This window comes from Peromyscus eremicus, chromosome 1 (assembly GCF_949786415.1).
Source record: "Peromyscus eremicus chromosome 1, PerEre_H2_v1, whole genome shotgun sequence".
Lineage (NCBI taxonomy): Eukaryota > Metazoa > Chordata > Mammalia > Rodentia > Cricetidae > Peromyscus > Peromyscus eremicus.
In genome coordinates this window covers 18,489,032-18,508,312 of record NC_081416.1, presented here as the reverse complement: position 1 = coordinate 18,508,312, position 19,281 = coordinate 18,489,032, and the positions used below count along the sequence as shown (strand labels likewise).

The window sequence follows — 19,281 nt, the reverse complement described above, 5'->3', positions numbered from 1 at the left end:
CAGGATCAGTTGCAAAGAAGTTTGCAGATTTGTGATTCAGGGTTGCAGGCTGTACAGGTAGAATTGAATGATTCTGGGCATTTTGTTAAATCCCCAGACCTGGAAAGCAGGATTTAAAAGTCCCTAGAGTTAGTCAGTAATCCCAGCACTTAGGAGACTGAGGTAGAGGAATTGCCATGAGTTTGAGACCAGCCCCAGCTACAAACTGAGACCTTGTCTCAAAGATCAAATAGCAGGGCTGGAGAAATAACAGCAATTTAGAGTACTAGGTGCTCTTCCAGAGGACCCAGATTTAATTCCCAGCACCCACATGGTGGCTCACAGTCATCTTTCACTAGAGTTCCAGGAGATCCAAAGCCTTCCTGTGGCCTCTTTGGACACCAGGCATGCATGTGGCACACAGACTTTCATGCAGGCAAAACACCATATACATAAAATACACACAAAAAAGCAAAAACAAGTTTCAAGACTCAGTACCATATGTGCTTTCAAAGAAATATAATTTAGTGTTTTAGCCTGACCTTCTCCCATGCTTGGACTGTCTAATCCTCAGAGATAAGAATTGTTCTGTAGCCTCTGTTTTATTTAAATAAATTAACAAAGGATCTAAGAGGTGAGGTGAATTCCTTGAGATTTAATAACAAATCCAGGTTGTTTATAAGACCTGAACATTGGGCTCCTAACCTCCCAAGTCAAGTTGTCATCTTTAAGATGCTTTGGGTTGTTGATGTTGTACAAAGGACAGTACTCCTGGGCAAATCAGACGTACTAGGGATCATATCTTATCTCACAATGTCATCAGAAGACAGCTAACTTTTTAAGCCTTAATTCCTTCATTCCTAAATATCCTAAGGAATAAAAACTAAAGCATGGTTTCTGGCTAAATGATACATTAAAGCACCAGACACTCATTGTTTCTTCTTTTCTGCCATGTTAGCTTTCTAGTATGGGTCTTTGATAGTTGGAAGCTCTTTTGGGAGGCGTAGAGTTTTGAAACCAGCACTTACTCTGTGTACTCCACGATGTGAGTATAGAAAAGAAAATAATATAAGGTAACCCTTTCCTTGGTTTTTCTACATTTTAGTCCTGTTTTAAAATACTTTTTGCCATCAGGCAGTGTGGCACAGACCTTTAATCCCAGCACTTGGAGGCAGAGACAGGCAGATCTCTGTGAGTTCCCAGACAGCCAGGGCTACACAGAGAGACCCTGTCTTGAAAAAACAACAACAACAAAATAATAATAAATAGAGCACTTTTTGCCTTGGTCATTATGTTTTGTCAGAGCAATGGAAAAGTAACTAGTACAATAGGCTTCTAAGACAGGTCACTGGGAAATCTGTTTGTTTACAATAGTCTTAACAAATGATACTGGAAAAACTGAATATCCACATGCAAAAGATTGGAGCTAAGGCTTTATACCATGTACAAAAAGAAAAGGAGTCCTAAACCTAAATATAAGGCCAATAGCACAAACCATTTAGAAGAAAGCAGTAGTAAGTCTGTGACCACAGATTAGGCAAAGAGCACGTGTGGCAAATGTAAAATAGGAATAAATATGACTATATAAAAATAAAAACCTTATACTCCCAAGGATAACATCAATAAACAAACTAGAAGGACAGCCGGCACAGAGTGGGAGGGAATCTTGACAATCACATCTGATAGTGCATAGTGGCTAGAATATATAAAAACATTAAAACTCAGTCACGAAAACCAACCCAATTTTAAAATAGCAAATGATATAGTTACAAATAGTTTCCATCCTTTTTAGTCACTAGGGAACTGCAAATCAAAACCACAATAAATTCCCTTTTTCTATGTACAAGGATGACTGTATTCCAAGTGCTGGCAAAGATATGGGGCAGCTAGACCCTTCAGATTCTGATAATGGGAGTGTAAAATGGTGCAGCTACTTTTGTACAACTGTCTGGGATTTCATCAGAGTGTTAAACACAGATGCAGTATGACTCAGCAATTATATACCTGAAAAACTAGAAGCATATGAGTGTCTATACAAAAACTTGATACATGAATATTCATGGTAATATTATCCTTTAGAGAATAATCATTTTGCAGCTCCTAATGAAATAAGAGTTAAGGATGATCTGTGTTAATGTTGATTGGGAGATAAATTTTCTGCATGGTGCTGAAATGTTGTTTTACAGATTACTAGTTATTAAAACGGGAATTTGATCTTATATTTCACTATTTGGTTATAAACCACCCTAACTCATCTATCAAACTTAAGTTACAAATAGTGGAAGACCATGGAAGGAACTACTTTTTTGCATAGGTTGGCAAATACCTGGATTGAACCAAGGAAGACCTTCTGAAGGATAGGATTTGAAGAGTTAGACACCTGGAAAGCAACTATAACAAAGTATATAGTGATGGCCATTGGCCAAACAGAACAGAATTATGCATTTCATTATTTTATACAAATATGCACACTAACAAAATAAAGGTGAATTACAGATTCAGCTCGTAGGGTGACAACCATCTCATTTTAGAGTTTTTTTCAGTTTTAGCCTGGACAAACGGAAAAATGACAATAGGAATGCCACCTTGTTCCCCAGTATTAGCTGGTTCTGGAAAGAAGGAGTGCTGAATTGGATATGAGGTTTATTTTTTTCTTTGGGGATTTTATTTTATTTTGTTTTAGGAGATGATAGAAATGGTTCCCAAATTGATTGTGATGATGGTTATTGCATACTTCTAAATAGGCTGAAAAATAATTTTCTCACAAAGTGATTGAATTGTGTATTTCAATAAAGTTGATTTTTTAAAAGAAATATGTGAGGAACGTTTTTTTTTATTGCATTGGTCTAGAACATTTCATATCTAAAACACCAAAAGTGATAGTATCTGTCTGAAATGGAGTAAGGAGTAGATAATACGTGTGAAAACACCAGTGAAAGCAAAACACTGTTTTTCGTTCTCTTAATTTGTATCTCTCAGTAGTATGTTTTTGCTAAAACACAAAGAATATCCACTCCATCCTTCCCCTTGGAATGATTAAATTTAACCTTGGGTAATATCACAAATAGTTGAGCCTAGAACCGCTTTCATCCCAGGCAAGCACTCTTATCACTGAGATGCGCACCAGTGTTCATCTGCTTTGTGTGTGTGTTGTATAGTTTTTCACATATTTATATATAACTTATTTTCTTCTTTGACAACTTCATACATGTATATAACGTATCTGGTTACTCCCCTCTCCTCATCTCCTTCCCAAGTCATTTAACCTTCACCTCTTTGTAGATCTTACTTACAGTCTTGTCTTTGCTTTGTCTTGTGACTCACTGAGCTTAACCAGGAATATCTATGTGGTCATAGGTTTCAAACTATCCATTGGAGCCTGGTGGGCTCAACTTGTGGGTGTGTAACTGAAGAAGATATTGCCTTTCCCCAGTTGTTCACTAGAAGTATGGTCCTGTGAATACTTCCTCTATCCACGATTGACTAATGACAGGCCCAGTTTTATGAAGGCCCAGTAGAAGCAACTTCAATTACTGTGAGATGATTGCAATAGCTGTGTGAGGCCCAGAAGGTAGCATTTTATAGGCCTTCTTCTTATCTTCCAGATCTTACATTCTTTCTGCTTTCTCTACTGTAATGTTCCTTGAGGCTCAGAAAAGGTGGTATGAATTTCCTGTTTCAGACTGAGTTCTCAGCCATCACTTAATACCCAATGCCTTGAGCAGCCGTGAGTCTGCCTCAGTGTAGTTCATTGCCAGGCATCGTAGTGGTCTAAGGGTATAAACATAAAATAGTTAGAAGTCAGTTTGGTGCCATGTCACTTTAGCTAAATAGTAGTTAAGTTTCCTCTTAAAGCCTAAGAGCTCATCAGCTGGTTTTGTTTTATTTTGTTTGGTTCTTGTTTTGTTTTGACTGAGTTTACAATGCCAGGCATGAATTCCCTCCTGTAGACTGGGCCTCAAATCAAAGCAGAGACGTTAACTACTGCTCTAACAGCTGTGCCAGTTTTGTGCCTGTGGTACTTCTTGCCTGACAAGTTAGTATAATAACTAGGGTTCACAGCTAGGTAGGATCCATTGATGCCTGTTTTTGCCCCAACAGCAGCCTACATAGCAACTTTCAATCCCAAGTCACCTAAGTAACAGTGACTACAGGCCTACATCACCAAATCTGGCAGGGACCATATTTAAATAACAACTGCAAATGTAATACATTCAATAACATACAACATTTCATTTGTGTTGTAGATCTTTTGGACTTCCTCTTGGGACTGCCAGCTTCCAAATAATTACACAGAGGCTATTATTAGTTATGAAAGCTTGGCCTTAGCTTAGGCTTGTTTCTAGCTAGCTCTTACAACTTAACCAGTTTCTATTGATTGATGTTTTGCCACATGTCTCTTTACCTCTCCTCCACTCTGTACATCTGACTTCATCAGTGTCTCTCTGGCATTTCCCAAGAGCCTAAATTCTAAACCTGAGTTCCTCTCACCCCAAAAGTTCCTCCTATTCTCTCCTGCCTAGCTATTGGCTGTTCAGCTCTTTATTAAACCAATCAGATGCCTTAGCCAGGCAAGGTAAAACATAGACATATCTTCATGCAGTGTAAACAAATATCCTGCAATACATTTGTATGAAATCTGGAATGTTTTTGTCTCTGAAGCTGCCCTTGTATAATGATTTTTTTTTTTTTGGTAACATTGTCAGCCATATAACTTCATTTCCCTTGCCTATAGGAGAGACCACATGACCCAAACCAGTCAGTTAGAATTCCTCATTTGTTTGTCTACATTTATTGGCCCAGAGATAGGAACATAGTACAAAAACAATCCTACCAAAGATCCTTTTCTGGAACTATCAAAAAAGATTCCATCACCCACCCCCACCACCCAATGCCTTGCCCCATAGAATTAGTGACTATGAGACTTATTCTTGTCTCATAGCCATAAATTTATGGCCATCTTTACTAGCCAATGAGAAAAGCACACAGAATCAAACTGGAAGAAACAAATATTGTGAAGACATTGTTTGAGCCTCTTGACCTGTCTCTAAATCCAGATCCGTTCGTCAACTTTTCTATTAGATTTAGATTTATTAGATTAAAAAAAAATCCCAGTTTGATTTGGATCTCTGTTACTGGAAACCAAACAAAGCTTGACTAAATTACTAAGTTTCCCTCTCTTCATTGACCGATGAGAACAGCAGAGTCAAATTTGCAGCATATGTGTAGATGGAAGCAGAAGGAGTGAATGTTGCACAAGTGACTTGGCCCTTGTTCAATCTGTTCATTCTTTTTTCATTTGTATTTCTGTCATATTTTATGTAGTTTTAAAAACTGTTTTAAGACCCTTTCTGATATGAAACTGAATAGAGTTTGTTCCAGTATTACCTCGAGTCTGTACTAGAACAAAACTTTGCTCAATCCTTTTCATGATGCATCAGTGCCTTAGAGAAGGCCATCTTCAGCCACAGATTCAAGGATGAGCCTTTTAAAGGAGGAACTTGTATCATTCAACATGCCAGAAAAGTTGCTTCTACCTCTGGAAGCCCTTCTGAAAGCAGTCCTTTCTCTTAATATATGTTATATCTAGAGATGAGTCCTGAAGATACTGCAGTCATCTTACAGCTGTTTAAGAGTAAAGCTGGGCGCTGGAGAGATGGCTCAGTGGTTAAGAGCACTGGCAGCCCTTCCAGAGGTCCTGAGTTCAATTCCCAGCAACCACATGGTGGCTCACAACCATCTGTAATGGGATCCAATGCCCTCTTCTGTCGTGCAGGCATACATGCAAGTAGAACACTCATATAAAAAATACATTTTAGAAAGAAGCTTAAAATCAGAGAGAGGGGTATAAAATAGTCACTGGAATTAATTCTGTGAACTGTAATTTCTCAGGGTTTTAGTTACTTAGTTATATAAAACCAATTATTCAAGCCATTTTGATTTAGTCATAACCTATGCAAGAGGTCCTGAATCACTGGAAAAAAAAACAGTCAGATCCCAGTCTGGCTGTTGCTACGGGCTGAGAAAACTAAAGCTATGTAATGTGTCAATAATTTGCAAGAGATAGCAGTCTTACTAGTAAGGTAAGTCTCTTGGTTGACTTGAGTTCAAAGGCCTCAAAAGTTCGATGGAGTTTGTTGAAGGCACTCTGAGTTTCAGTCTTCTTTTCAGAGAATGTGCTTTATCCCTAAGATTGCTCAGAAGTCATGTTTCTGTGAAGATAGGACACCGTAAATCATCATGTTTGCTTATTTTGTAACTCATTCTCAAGGGTCTAATCACAAGATACTGAGGAGGTAGTCCTTTTGGCCTCAAGAAAATTTGCTAGACTAATATCTTTAAGCCTACTGCCAAGACTATAAAATACTTGTGTTTATATATGTAGAAAATCTAAAAAAAAAGGCCACAGGGAAAACAATCTCTTAAGGAAATGATGACACAGCACAATTGTCTTTCACGTCAAAGTTAGGATTTTGAGAACATTTTTTAGCCCGAATTTGTATGCCCACACTGTACCTGCTGCTCTTTAGATGCTCCCTCCATAGTAAAAGATTTAAAAATTAAATTATAAATTTTAAGGTATTTAAATAAAATATAGGCCTCATTTCAAATTCCTTAAAATTACTGATTGATAGACCTTCAAAGGTGTCTTCAAACAAATAAAAGCTAACTACTAACAAAAGTACTTGCAGATTTTTTTTAGATTTTCTACATATATAAACACAAGTATTTTATAGTCTTGGCAGTAGGCTTAAAGATATTAGTCTAGCAAATTTTCTTGAGTCCCATAATTTGGCCATTTTTATGTTGTCAATTTGCATTACTGTCTATAATAAGTCTAGTCATCACCTACTAGAATGCATTTGATACTTTGAGATTAAACAAGTTCATAGGCATATGTCAAGGTAGTGCTTTTTGCTGGGGTTTAACTTTGTCTAACAAGTATTTTACTCACCAGGTCACATTGATGATGACTTGGGGAGCTAATATTCTACAGTATTCAAATCTTATAGGCAGTATCATGCCATTCCCTTCAGTTGTCTAATTCTCCTGAAAGCAATGGCTATTAATTTCTTGCTAGGCAGTGGCTCATGCCTGTATTCCCATATACTTTGGAAACAGGCAGGAGAGTTGCTTGGACCCAGGAGTTGAAGGCTAGTCTTGGCAATATAGTGAGACCTTTTCTCAAGAAAAATCATACAATTTACTTGCACTTACAGCTAGTAAACTTATATGTTTCTCCATGGTTATAGCTTAAAGTGCCCTCTCTGTATATTATTTATGTCAGATAAATTTTCCATCTGGCTATTTCTTATCAGTATTTGTTTTAGAAATTCCCTTTTGGAAAATGATAAACTGTGTTTTCCCATTTCCTATATCACCTTCTGTTTTTTCAAAACACCGAAGAGCATCTTCCTTTCTCCTGAATATCTTTTCGTGCTTGTCTGTCTGCTTCTGCTGTGTTGTGATTTGTCAAAAATATTTTATAGGATGGTGTGAAGGATCTAAAAAAATTGCTGCTTTTCTATATCGATATCTTGCTGTCCAAAGAACACTGTATAGGACATTCCATTCTGACTTGTGTGTCAAAGGTTAAAAGCTGCTTGTAATCTCAGCCCTTACAGGAAGCTGAAGCTTGAAGATTGGAAGCCCCAGCTAGCCTGGGTTTGCAGTAAGACCTTACCTCAAACACACAACAATCCCTCTCCCCAAAACCCACAATCTCTAAACAAAAGTATACTCTTTGAATCTACTAGGAATATGATTCTATGCCATTGATAACGTTTATAATTTTATTGTTTTAATTTTGTGTGTGTGCCAGGGTGTGCCTCTACAGATCAGAGGACAACTGTGGAGTTGGTTCTCGCCTTTCACCATCCTGTGGGCTCCAGGGAAGGAACTCGGGCTTCCAGGCTCTTGTGGCGAGCACCTCTGTCCACTTGCTGGACCAACTTTTATGATTTTTTTGTTTGTTTGTTTTTTTGAGACAGGGTTTCTCTGTGTAGCTTTGCGCCTTTCCTGAAACTCACTTGGTAGCCCAGGCTGGCCGCGAACTCACAGAGATTCTCCTGGCTCTGCCTCCCGAGTTCTGGGATTAAAGGCGTGCGCCACCACCGCCCAGCAACTTTTATGATTTTTAAAAGTATGAACTTAAAGACCACATAAGCTTTCATTTAGTAATTATCCTATTTGGGATGGGCTTTAAATGTGATGAGTTCATTTATTATTTAAATATGTTCTCTGCAGGTTTATCCCTTAGAAAGAATTTCACTATATTCTAGGTTTTCATAACTGAAAGGAAAATGATTTCACAGTAAAATATTAAAGTGATGTTAATTATTACTTGTATATCTTTCTTTGATCCATGGATTTGTTTGTTGTTTTAAGTGCTGGACTTAAAACTCAGTGTCTTGCACATAGATAGGTGCTCTACCACTGAACTACACCCTAGCCCTTGGTTCCTGGATATTCTAAAACAAACAACAACAAAAAAATCATTGTCACTTAAGCAGTATGAGAATAGCCATATTGCCTTTGATGGGAGGAATTATTTTGCTATTTCATAGTCATTTTTTTGATAGTCAAAATTTTTAACTTTTATCTAGGTACAAGATTACTATGGTAAATTTTAAACTATGAAGGTAAAAACAATCTTTTTACTGTTGCCATTTTACTCTTGGTGTCTGAGTATTACACAAGAAAGAAAACCTTCCTTAAATATATCTCTAATCATTAACCAAAGTGTACAATTCTTTTAGTTATCTTAGTCATTGAACTTCTGTAAATTTTTAAAGAGTTCTTTACCAACTTATTCAATTAATAACTTATTAATCAGACTTTGCTTGCTAAGTATGAATAATATAGTACATTTTTCTCCTGAGTCATTGTGATTAAACATTCCCTGTCACTTAATTATATCTGTGTGATTAGTTATAGTAGTGCATCACTAAACAGGATGAAAAATGTGTCATAAAGAAATTGCATTCTGCAGAAGTCACACAAATTAGTATAGCTCTGTCAATGGACTATAGAACCTTATGAGACTACTATTGCTGTATACATCACTGTGTTGACTGAAACGTCATGCTGTAAATGTTTTCTATGTACACACACTGAGCTATTAAAAGGCTTTTTTGGAGACACATAAGATTTGGTGGCTTGGGTTATAGCTGGATGGTAGAGAGCTCTGGCCTAGCCTGAATAAAGTCCTAGGTTGCATCTCTACAATTAAAGAAGGAAAGAAATTAAGAAAATCTTCTTACATAAGACTAGCTTTCTGAATCCTTTATTATGTCTTACAGCCCTTTGTAGTACAGACTTTAAGTATGAGTGGTAGCTCTTAAAAGGGGGAAATTCACTAAGCAAATAAAAAGCCTTACTGATAGACTAGGAGCATTTCTAAAATTTTGCATATATTGGGCTTAGACCACACCTTCAAGGTCTAGGAGAGTTTGTAATTTAAAGAAAGCCTACTGTTTGTCATTAGGTAAAAGAAATTGTCAAACTATTTTTGTCTTTTGTGTAAATTTTATATTCATTGAATCATGAAAACTTACAGATTTTTTAGTTGAAACTTCTTCTCAAAGTAGATATCCTTTCTTGTGTCTCCTACCTCATTTGGGAGTGGAAGACTTGTTGGTATTTCTGCCACATAGATATGTGTAGCTGAAGTTTTCTGTGGTCCTGCCCAGACTCACAGACCCCACAGCCACTTATAAAATAATCACTCAGAAGCTTATATTAATTTAAACTGCTAGGCCATTAGCTCAGGCTAAGTATTGACTAGCTTTTACAGTTAAACTCAGCCCATTTCTGTTCATCTATATGTCACCACATGTTTCGTGGCTCTACCTGTATGCCATTACATGCTGCTCCCTGGACAGCAGGCTGGTGTCTACCCTGACTCAGCCTTCCTCTTCCCACAATTCTCCTTGTCTGCTTATCATGCCTATACTTCCTGCCTAGCTACTGGCCAATCAGCATTTTATTTATTAACCAATCAGAGCAACACATTTACAGAATACAGAGCAATATCCACAGCAGATACGAAACATTATTCTTTGTAACTTGTTGGATGCAGAATAATTCTCTTAAGCTTTCTGGATCCCAGATTCCTAATTGATAAAACAAGAATAAAAATATCTACCTTTTAGAATTGTTGAAAGAAATAAATGAAACAAAAAGGAGTGCCTAATGTAAAAATGTATTTATTGTTTAAGAAATCTATAATGGCCAGACATGATGGTGCATACTTGTTATGTCAGCACTTAGAAAGCTGAGGCAGGGGGCCATTTCTAGCTACATAGAGAGACTGTCCAAAAATCCTAGAAAAGAACATTGTAATGGTAATGACATGTTATAGATATCCATTAACTGCAAGTTCTCTTAATGCCTGCCAGCCATTGATGAAAACAGCGAAGATGGGCTAGAAAGATGGCTCAGAGGGGAAAAGTGCCACACAAGCCTCATGGCCTGAGTTCGAGCCCCAGAACGCCTAAAAGTTGTCCTCTGACCTCTGCTATATGTGTGCAGTGGCATACATATGCCCACACTCACACACACAACACACATCTCACATATGCACAGTGCACATCCCTCACAAACAATAATACTAATTACAAAAGGTTTTAAAACGATGCAGGTGACGAGAGCTTCTAAGAGCCTCCTAGAATACCTGTTACTTCATTCTGTTAATTTCTTTGAATATGTAATCATTCAACTAAAGATCCATGTTATCCAATCTTAAACTATTCAGAAAAGTCTTGATATATTTTGTCAAATGCCTTACTGAGCTCTTGATACATGCCTGCTGGTCATTTAAATGCTCTAGAGGGTCAATGACCAGCACTTTAAAAAAAAAAAAAACCTATAATAAGATATCAATGCAGAAAAGCCGTTTAATTATTTGGTGGTTTAAAACAACAATTCACTTTTCTTCATAATTATGTGTTACGATTGGGTGATTCTTCTGGTTCTCTTTCCTGGGATTACCGCTGGGTCAGCATCCGCCTGGAAAGTCAACTGAGAGGTGGATTGTAGATGGAGTTTCTGTCCCACCTGGTCCTGCAGCTGTTCAGTCCCAAATAGACACACAAAGGCTTATATTAATTATAAAGTCTTTGGCCTATTGCTCAGGCTTATAACTAATTAGCTCTTACACTTAAGTTAACCCAAGTTCTTGGAAATTGCCAGTCTTGGACCCCAGCCAGAGTATGAATGACCTAATCCCTCTCAATTTGACCTCTTTTCCACGGGGTATCTAATTTTTTAGTTAGGTCTTTGTCATAGTATAACAGCTGAAGAAATGAAGAGAAAGTGAAAGAATTAGTGAGCTCTTGGGCTTGGGCTTCATAACTTACCCAGCATCCTCCCCGCCACCTTGTCCTGATCAAAGCAAACTCAGTCACTGAAAAAGTGGGAATGCAAGTTCTTCTTCTTGCTGGAAGAGTTGTGAAAATTTCGTGGCCATAATTGATCACAGCCACTCAGGCATCTCTTGACTTACTCAGCTTTTTTTATCCAAGTGCCATCCCTTTCATCAGAAACCAGCACCTTCTAAAGTCTAGTAGCTATTGTTCTCACTTCAGTCTCTGGATACCCACTTGGGTCCTTGTTGGATATCACAATGTCTGCAGAGCTTAACTGCTTCTGTTGATTACCACTGTTGTTTCCTGCTCAGGACTATGTCAAATGTAGCAAAGCCCTCAGTTTAGAAAAAAAATGTATTTCCATTTTTGTGTTGTATTTCACTAGAAGAAAATGAAAATGATATATGCTAAATGTCTTCTAAAATTTTAGACATTTTGTTTTGAAAACATTTACTATATTCAAAGATGTCATTTTAATATAGAACATCCTAAATCAAGAATACCAAGACATACCTGCTGACAAGGTAAACACCATACTTTAGAGGACTGTGTAGAACTATTTTTGTTATCAACACAAGTGCAAACATAGTTCTGAAGTTGAATAGCAGAACTCATTTATAATGTCTTACTTCAATAAACAAGAATATAAGGTAGGTGTGGTGGTACTCAGGAGGCAGAGGCAGGCAGATCTCTGTGAGTTCTAGGCCAGCCTGGGCTACAAAGTGAGTTTCAGGTCAGCCAAGGCTACACGGTGAGACCTTATCCCCAAAACAAAACAAAAACCAAGATATATTAAGGAATATATTAACTTGTTTTTATTATCATCAAAACAGCATGTGCTTTACATGGAGAGAGGACAATACAGAGTTGGCATAGAATTTCAGTTTTGCAAGGTAAAAAGTTCTAGAAATTGGCCGGGCGGTGGTGGCGCACGCCTTTAATCCCAGCACTCGGGAGGCAGAGGCAGGCGGATCTCTGTGAGTTCAAGGCCAGCCTGAGCTACCAAGTGAGTCCCAGGAAAGGCACAAAGCTACACAGAGAAACCCTGCCTCGAAAAACCAAAAAAAAAAAAAAAAAAAAAAAGTTCTAGAAATTGGTTAACAATGAGTCCACTTAGCACTGTTGAAGTACATACTTAGAACTGGTCATGTTGATAAATTTTGTTATCATACAAATAATACTTAATAATTATGGAAAAATACAAACAAATAGAAAAGAAAAACTACCTATAATCCTATCAGCTAAGATTAATATTTTATTGCCTAAATTATATTTCTTGTTTCACAATGCTTTTTGCTCTTTTATATATATTGACCTTCTCAAATAAGTTAATTATTTAAGCCATATTTTATGTTTATTATATGTTCTTATTTGAACATTCAGAAGAATGCATATTTAAAATTTCTGTGAATTCTTAACAGTTCAAACAGAAGTGAAGCTCCATGTGTAGAGATGTCTGTCCCTCTGTTGATGTTTTTGTAAGTAACTAAACTTGTAGTAGAATATTTTAAGGGGTGTTACTTTTGTTCAAATTGCATTTGTTTAACTCTGGGAAACTGTGTTACTGTGCCTGATGGTCTAATAAAGAGATGGCCAATAGCAAGGCAGGAGAAAGGATAGGTGGGGTTGGCAGGCAGAGAGAATAAACAGAAGGAGAACTCTGGGAAAAGGGATTGGAGATCTAAGATCAAGGAGCCAGAGGAGGAGGATGACTCCAGGGGCCAGCCACCCAGCTACACAGCAAGCCAGGGAGTAAGAGTAAGAGTTACAGAATTTAGGAAAACTGGGAAAGCCCAGAGGCAAAAGATAGATGGGATAATTTAACATAAGGAAAGATGGCTAGAAATCAAGCCAAGCTAAGGCCAGGCATTCATAAGTAACAATAAGCCTCCGTGTGTGAGGAGGGAGCTGGGTGGTGGGCCCCCCAAAAGAGCCAAAAAAACAATAGCATAAACTCAGGAGAAGAAAAGCATACTGGGCTCCTGACTTGCCAGCTGCACTAACACCTTTGATCAGTTCCTTCTGTATATGGCCACACTCCAGGGGCTTTGGGGAACCGGTAAGCCTCCCTGTACCTGGTGATGTACCTGTGGATCCCAGCCACATGTTTATCCACTGGGATGACATCAGCAGACTTTCAGCAAAGTTAACTATTAAGTGGTTAGGATGAAAGGTCAGGAGCCCTGCCTTTAATTAGGACATGAGAACAGAAAAAGCTCATTGCCCCTTAACATCTGCTTTCCTTGAGGAAAGAGTAAAGAAGAAACAACACAATCATAGAAAAGTCTTCATTACAGAAGTGCTCTGGAAGTCATTATGGAGGAGTACTGCAACTCTACTTTTTGGGTGAGAAATTACATTTATTCTCTCTCACGTTTCTTCTTCTCAAACTCATGGCCATCAGTATGAATCAGTAAATTTAGAAGTGTATTTGGCCTAAAGTTTAGTTTAAGAAAAAAAATCCTAATTTCTCCACATGATTGAACCATCTGGGAAAGATATTACAGTTTACTCTTCAGCTGTTGTTTGCAGGTGATTTTCTTGAACTGTCTAGCTTCAGAAGCACCTTCTATCAGAAATGGTGAAAATGCAGTATGTTCAGTCCTAGGAATGAAACTGTTATATTTCCATTTTTGTTGTAGGGTAGGAGGAAAAGGAGAAGGCGCATGTCTGAGCCCTTTTGGAATGTATTGATGTTGATTGGGATGATAATTATGTGTTCTAAGGGTGCTGTCAGCTGAGGGTATAGACTCTGAATTCAGGCCAGAATCATAAATTTGGGCATTATGAGCACTGAAATAACTTTTATTTGTCTTTTTTGAGACAAGGTCTCTCTATGTAGCTCTGGCTGGCCTGGAGTGCTCTATGTAGACCAGGTTGGCCTTGAACTCACAGAGAATCCACCTGCCTCTGGAGTGCTGGGCTTAAAGGTGTGTGCCACCATCCCTGGCCCGGGATAATTTTCTAACTATTAGAAGTGTGTATGTAGCACTGCCTTTAGAGAAGGAAGGAGCACTGGAGAAGGGCCGGTGTTTGGGAGGGGGGAGGGTTAAATAAGAATAGCACATTGTAGAGCCATGGAGAGCTGGGACTTTCAGGACAGAGCACATTGCCAAATGGCTTGGTGGATGAAGAGTGAGATTCTAACTAAGTGTTGCCTGCAAACCCTTTACACCATGTTCAAATACGTTAGGTGAGTTTTCAGAATTCTAGAGTTTGGGGACCTTCCATAGTGATGAGAGGAGCGGAATGATATTGCAGACAGTCCTGAGTATGTTAGGAAGAACTTGAGCCGCCAGGTCTCCATGGCCAGCACATGAAGACTATCAGAAGGTAGCAAACCATCTCTTGAGAACCCCCTCTGAGAATCAGTCAACAAATCATCTTGGCAGGCACTTTAACCTGTCCTTTAAAGCATCAGTACCAAGAGAGCTACAAAACCGTTTGAAAGAATTTATGGAAAAAGAGAAATCTATACCTTCTCCTGATTCCAATACAGGGACCTCGACCCAACTCCATCCCCAAAGACTCTTTCATTTATTACATGCAAAGTAAAAAACATGCTTTCTGTCCAAGAGTGCATTGTCACTCCTGCACCAAAATGTACCGGGTCCCCTTGGCTTTGATAGAAGTCTTCTCAGCCATAATAGTCTATGTCATAGTACAACTACATATCCTGTCTGTCTGCTACCTGCAGGTTAGATTATCTGCCACCAAGTGACATGCTCTTACACCTGGGAAACTATTCTCCCCTTTGGATAGAGGAATAGTCTTTCTTCTTCCTATAATTAGCTAAATATTTTAACGAGTTTTACACGGATTAGTCAGTGTAGAAATCACTTAAAACTGCATGAAGGTATGTTTTTAGAGGTGGGATTGCCAGAAAAGGCCCTAAATGTTATTAAATGGTGACTTTGTATTAATGTAATATATTATATTAAATGATGAGCACAAAAATACAGGTAGTTAAAAGGTAAAGCTTGCTGTAGACATGGAGTTGAATTCCAGTTGTTAGGAAGCATGTGGAGAACGCTGGGAGAATGGACATCTTTTAAAAAGTATGAATATGTGTTTAACAGTTTTTCCCTTTCGGTCCCCCAGAATTCCTCATTACTGGACAGACCAGATGCAGACCTGCCACTTTGTTTTGAACAAACTGTCCTCGTGTGGATTCCCCTGGGCTTTCTTTGGCTCTTGGCTCCTTGGCAGCTTTTCAGTGTCTACAGATCGAGAACCAAGAGGTCATCTCTAACTAAATTCTACCTTGCTAAGCAGGTACAGTAGCTCCACTATTTTCAAACTCTATTTCCTTGGTGTTGAGGTGAGGCATTTTGAGTGTGTGTGTCGGGGGTGGGGGGGGAGGTTGTTAGTGTCTTTGTCCAGTCTCTAAACAGTTTGCTGGGTAATAAATACTGTCTCAAGCAGAACCATGCTGTCGTCCTGCCCATGCCTCACCTTCCAGGCATTTGAGACGTGAACAATGGGTCACCCACTTTTAAGATGCTCTGATAAATCAGGGGGCTGTAATTCAGTTGGCACCTACCATGAGATGCAGATGAACTATATAATGTATCTTTTGCACCAATCTAACAATCACTTATTTCCCAAAACTTCGATCTGAAATGGGTTTTTACATTTTTCTCAAGTAGTTCCCCAGTCAGGATGACCACGCAGGATGGAAAAAAGAGGGTTAGTGTGCATGGTGACGAGTCAGGGCAGGGAGTAACGGGAAGAACATAGGCTCCAGCAGAGATCCCAGGAGGAAGGAGAGAAGGAGAGCTCAGCCTGCTCCAGCAGCCAACTCAGTGAGGGGTCTTGCGATGCTGTGAAGTTTCCTGTAAAATCTACCAGCTCCTTCTTTGACTGCTTCTTTTCTCTTTCTTCTTCTGTCTGTCCTCATTTTCAAAGAGGATTTTAGAAAAGCGAATTAGACTCCCTTGTTTAGCGAACTTCTATGCCTGTGGCCTATTGGAGCCTGGGGCTTAAAGGCGAAGAAAGTTGGATTCATACTCTGTTTAAACATTCTGTTTAACTTGAAAGTGCACATCTCTACAGAGAAGAACAACACACACTCTCCTAGTCTACCCATCTTAATCCAGTCTCTGGAGACCCGTTTAAAATTTGTATTCTGGTTTTGGTCCCTATTCCAAGGGTGGCAAGCATAGCTTTAACTTCTTAAAAATGTCGGAATTGGTTCCTCCTCTCATCCTAAAGTAAAAATTCACATTTTCTGTGAAAATCTCCCTTCCGACTTCAACTTGCTTTTCTTCTCAGCCACTCTTCTCCCCACCTTTGGACTCTTTTGTTCTTTGACTCCCTGAGTTGGTACTGCTCTAGCTGGTCACTAGTGTGGTGCTATCTCATCTGGACTTAGTCAGTCTGCCTGGTGCTATCTCATCTGGACTTAGTCAATCTGCCTGGTGCTATCTCATCTGGACTTAGTCAGTCCGCTTGAGCAACATGAGACCAGCTGACTCCCCGGGTTGGTTTGTTTAAAGATTCACTTCAGTGAAGAACAAACTGAGTTTTAAAACAAATAGTAATAGCTGTGGAAATGCTGAGTCGGATCCAGAGGTACAGCAAAAACAAATGGGTTTAAACCAGTAAGATATGGGGATAATTACAGAAGTATAAGCTAAAACATTGCCCAACTTGTCCTGAAAAGTTCCAGTAAGCAAGACCAAGATAAGAGAATGGAGTTATTCCAGGGTGGGAGGGTTTAGCTAAGTAAACAGGAAAAAAAAAATCTAGTAATAATGGCTAATTCATAATAGACAGGAATTGGGGGGGGGATGTAATCCCTGACAGTGTCGAAATTGAAATGAGATGTTCGTCTGTTCATGAAGCAGTAGAAGTGACATCCTTAGTAATTGGTAGACTTAGCTGGAGTGCCTCGTCATTCATAAAGCCCCAAGAAAAAGTGGATCTTGCCTTGGGAGCCGTATTAAATATGAGTGAATAATATTCTCTTCTTTAATTCCAATGAGATATATTGCTTTATAGAAAGTTGCATCTTACATACATACAAGTAATATTATATGGACTCAACAGGTTATATTTAGGAATATAAATGCACACAAAAGTAATTAATGAAAAAAGAGGCCTTGACTTTGAAGAAGAATTGAGAAGGGTAGATGGGAGAGTTTGGAGGGAAGAAAGGGAAGGGAGAAACATTGTAATTAAATTATAAGCTCAAAAATAGACAATAACAAAAAAGGAAGTTGAGTTTTAGAAAGTTTTAAAGTCTGTCCTTGTCTGAATTCTGACAAATCAGAGATCAGGATCCAAAAAATTAGGTATTTAGTGAATCATTAAACCACCATGTGTTTTCCTGTTGCAAACTGAAGTGTGTGCATGTTTCTAATGATAAGACGGAATATGTGGTTAATGTAGGAAGTGTGGGAACTCCAGAAAAACAGCAAGAAAATTAAATACATTGATAATATATCACTCTGATACCTTCCAGATTAATGCTGCCATATATTATCATCTATCTTTTAATGTTTTTTTAAATTTATTTTTATTTTGTATACATTGGTGTTTTGCCTGCATGTATGTCTGTGTGAGGTATTGGATCCTGGGAGTTACAGACAGTTGTAAGTGCTGGGAATTAAACCCGGGTCCTCTGGAAGAGCAGTCAGTGCTCTTTTTTGTTCTAATTAAAAATTTTTTTTATTCATTTTACATACCTATCACAGATCCCCCTCTTCCCTCCTCCCGCCCCGCCAGCCTTCCCTGCTCCAACCCACCCCACTCCCCATTCCCTCCTACAGTAAGGTAAGGCCTCCCATGGGGAGTCAACAGAATCTGATACACTCAGTAGAGGCATGTCCAAGCCCCTCCCCCTGCCTCAAGGCTCTGTGAGGTGTCCCACCATAGGTAACGGGCCCCAAAAAGTCAGCTCATGCACCAGGGATGGATCCTGATCCTACTGCCAGGGGCCTTTTAAGCAGATCAAGCTACACAACTGTCTCGCTTATGCAGAGGGCCCAGTCCAGTCCCGTAGAGGCTCCACAGTTGTTGGTCTAAAGTTCATGAGTTCCCACTAGCTTGGTTTGGTTGTCTCTGTAGGTTTCCCCATCATGATCTTGATGCCCCTTGCTCATAGCATCCCTCTTCTCTCTCTTCGAGTGGACTCCCGGAGCTCAGCCTGGTGTTTGGCTGTGGATCTCTGCATCTGCTTCCATCAGTGAGCCAGTGCTCTTAACCGCTGAGCCATCTCTCCAGCCCTATTCTTTTTTTTTTCAAGAGATGAAAATATACAAATAAAAAGCAAAAATTTCTTCTTCATCCTCCTACTTTGAAGTCCTGTTCTGTAGAGGCCTCAGTTATAATGATTTTGATGGTTATATCTGTATCTGCCAGTGATGTATTTACATGTATATTTTTCATCTATCAAGTAATAAATGATGCACTTCTGCCCAGAAATTGGACATGGTGCTGTGGCAGGGGCTGGGGAGAAAGAAGTAACTGGCAGAGCTGCTATCCTCCCATGGGCGTGCAACACACACACACACACACATACACACACACACACACACACACACACACACATACAGGCTGAACACCAAGGTTCAGTCAAGTCTTCCAGTTCTGTCCTGTTCTGTTTCTTCTCACATTTCTGGTCTTTTTATTTTGAATTTTTTTCCCAAAGTATTTCTTCTACTTGTTACCTTCATACTTAAATTTAAATTCTACCTCCTGATGCACTTTTGGAAAACATTAGATGATTCGTGCTCTCAAATTTCTTAGATCCCTCTACAGGAGAACATTGTCAAATGAGGCTTTTAGAAAGGCCAGCCGTAAATCTCTAAATCTTTGCGTCTCTAAGGTGCTCATATGCTTAGGAAATTCTAGCTCCACATTTTTGTTCAGCTCTGAAGAGTTTGCTATATTTTCCCTTAGAATCTTGTATTACTAACAATTCTTATTC

The 19,281-nt window shown here is 38.8% G+C and overlaps 1 protein-coding gene across 1 annotated transcript in view; it reads left to right on the top strand.

Annotated features, from left to right (window-relative positions):
* Abcc2 (ATP binding cassette subfamily C member 2) overlaps positions 1-19,281 on the top strand; it is a 74,937-nt gene that overhangs the window by 865 nt on the left and 54,791 nt on the right. The window contains exon 2 of the mRNA XM_059253748.1: positions 15,450-15,623. Coding sequence (XP_059109731.1) covers positions 15,450-15,623 — 174 coding nt within the window. The remainder of the gene's footprint in view (positions 1-15,449; positions 15,624-19,281) is intronic.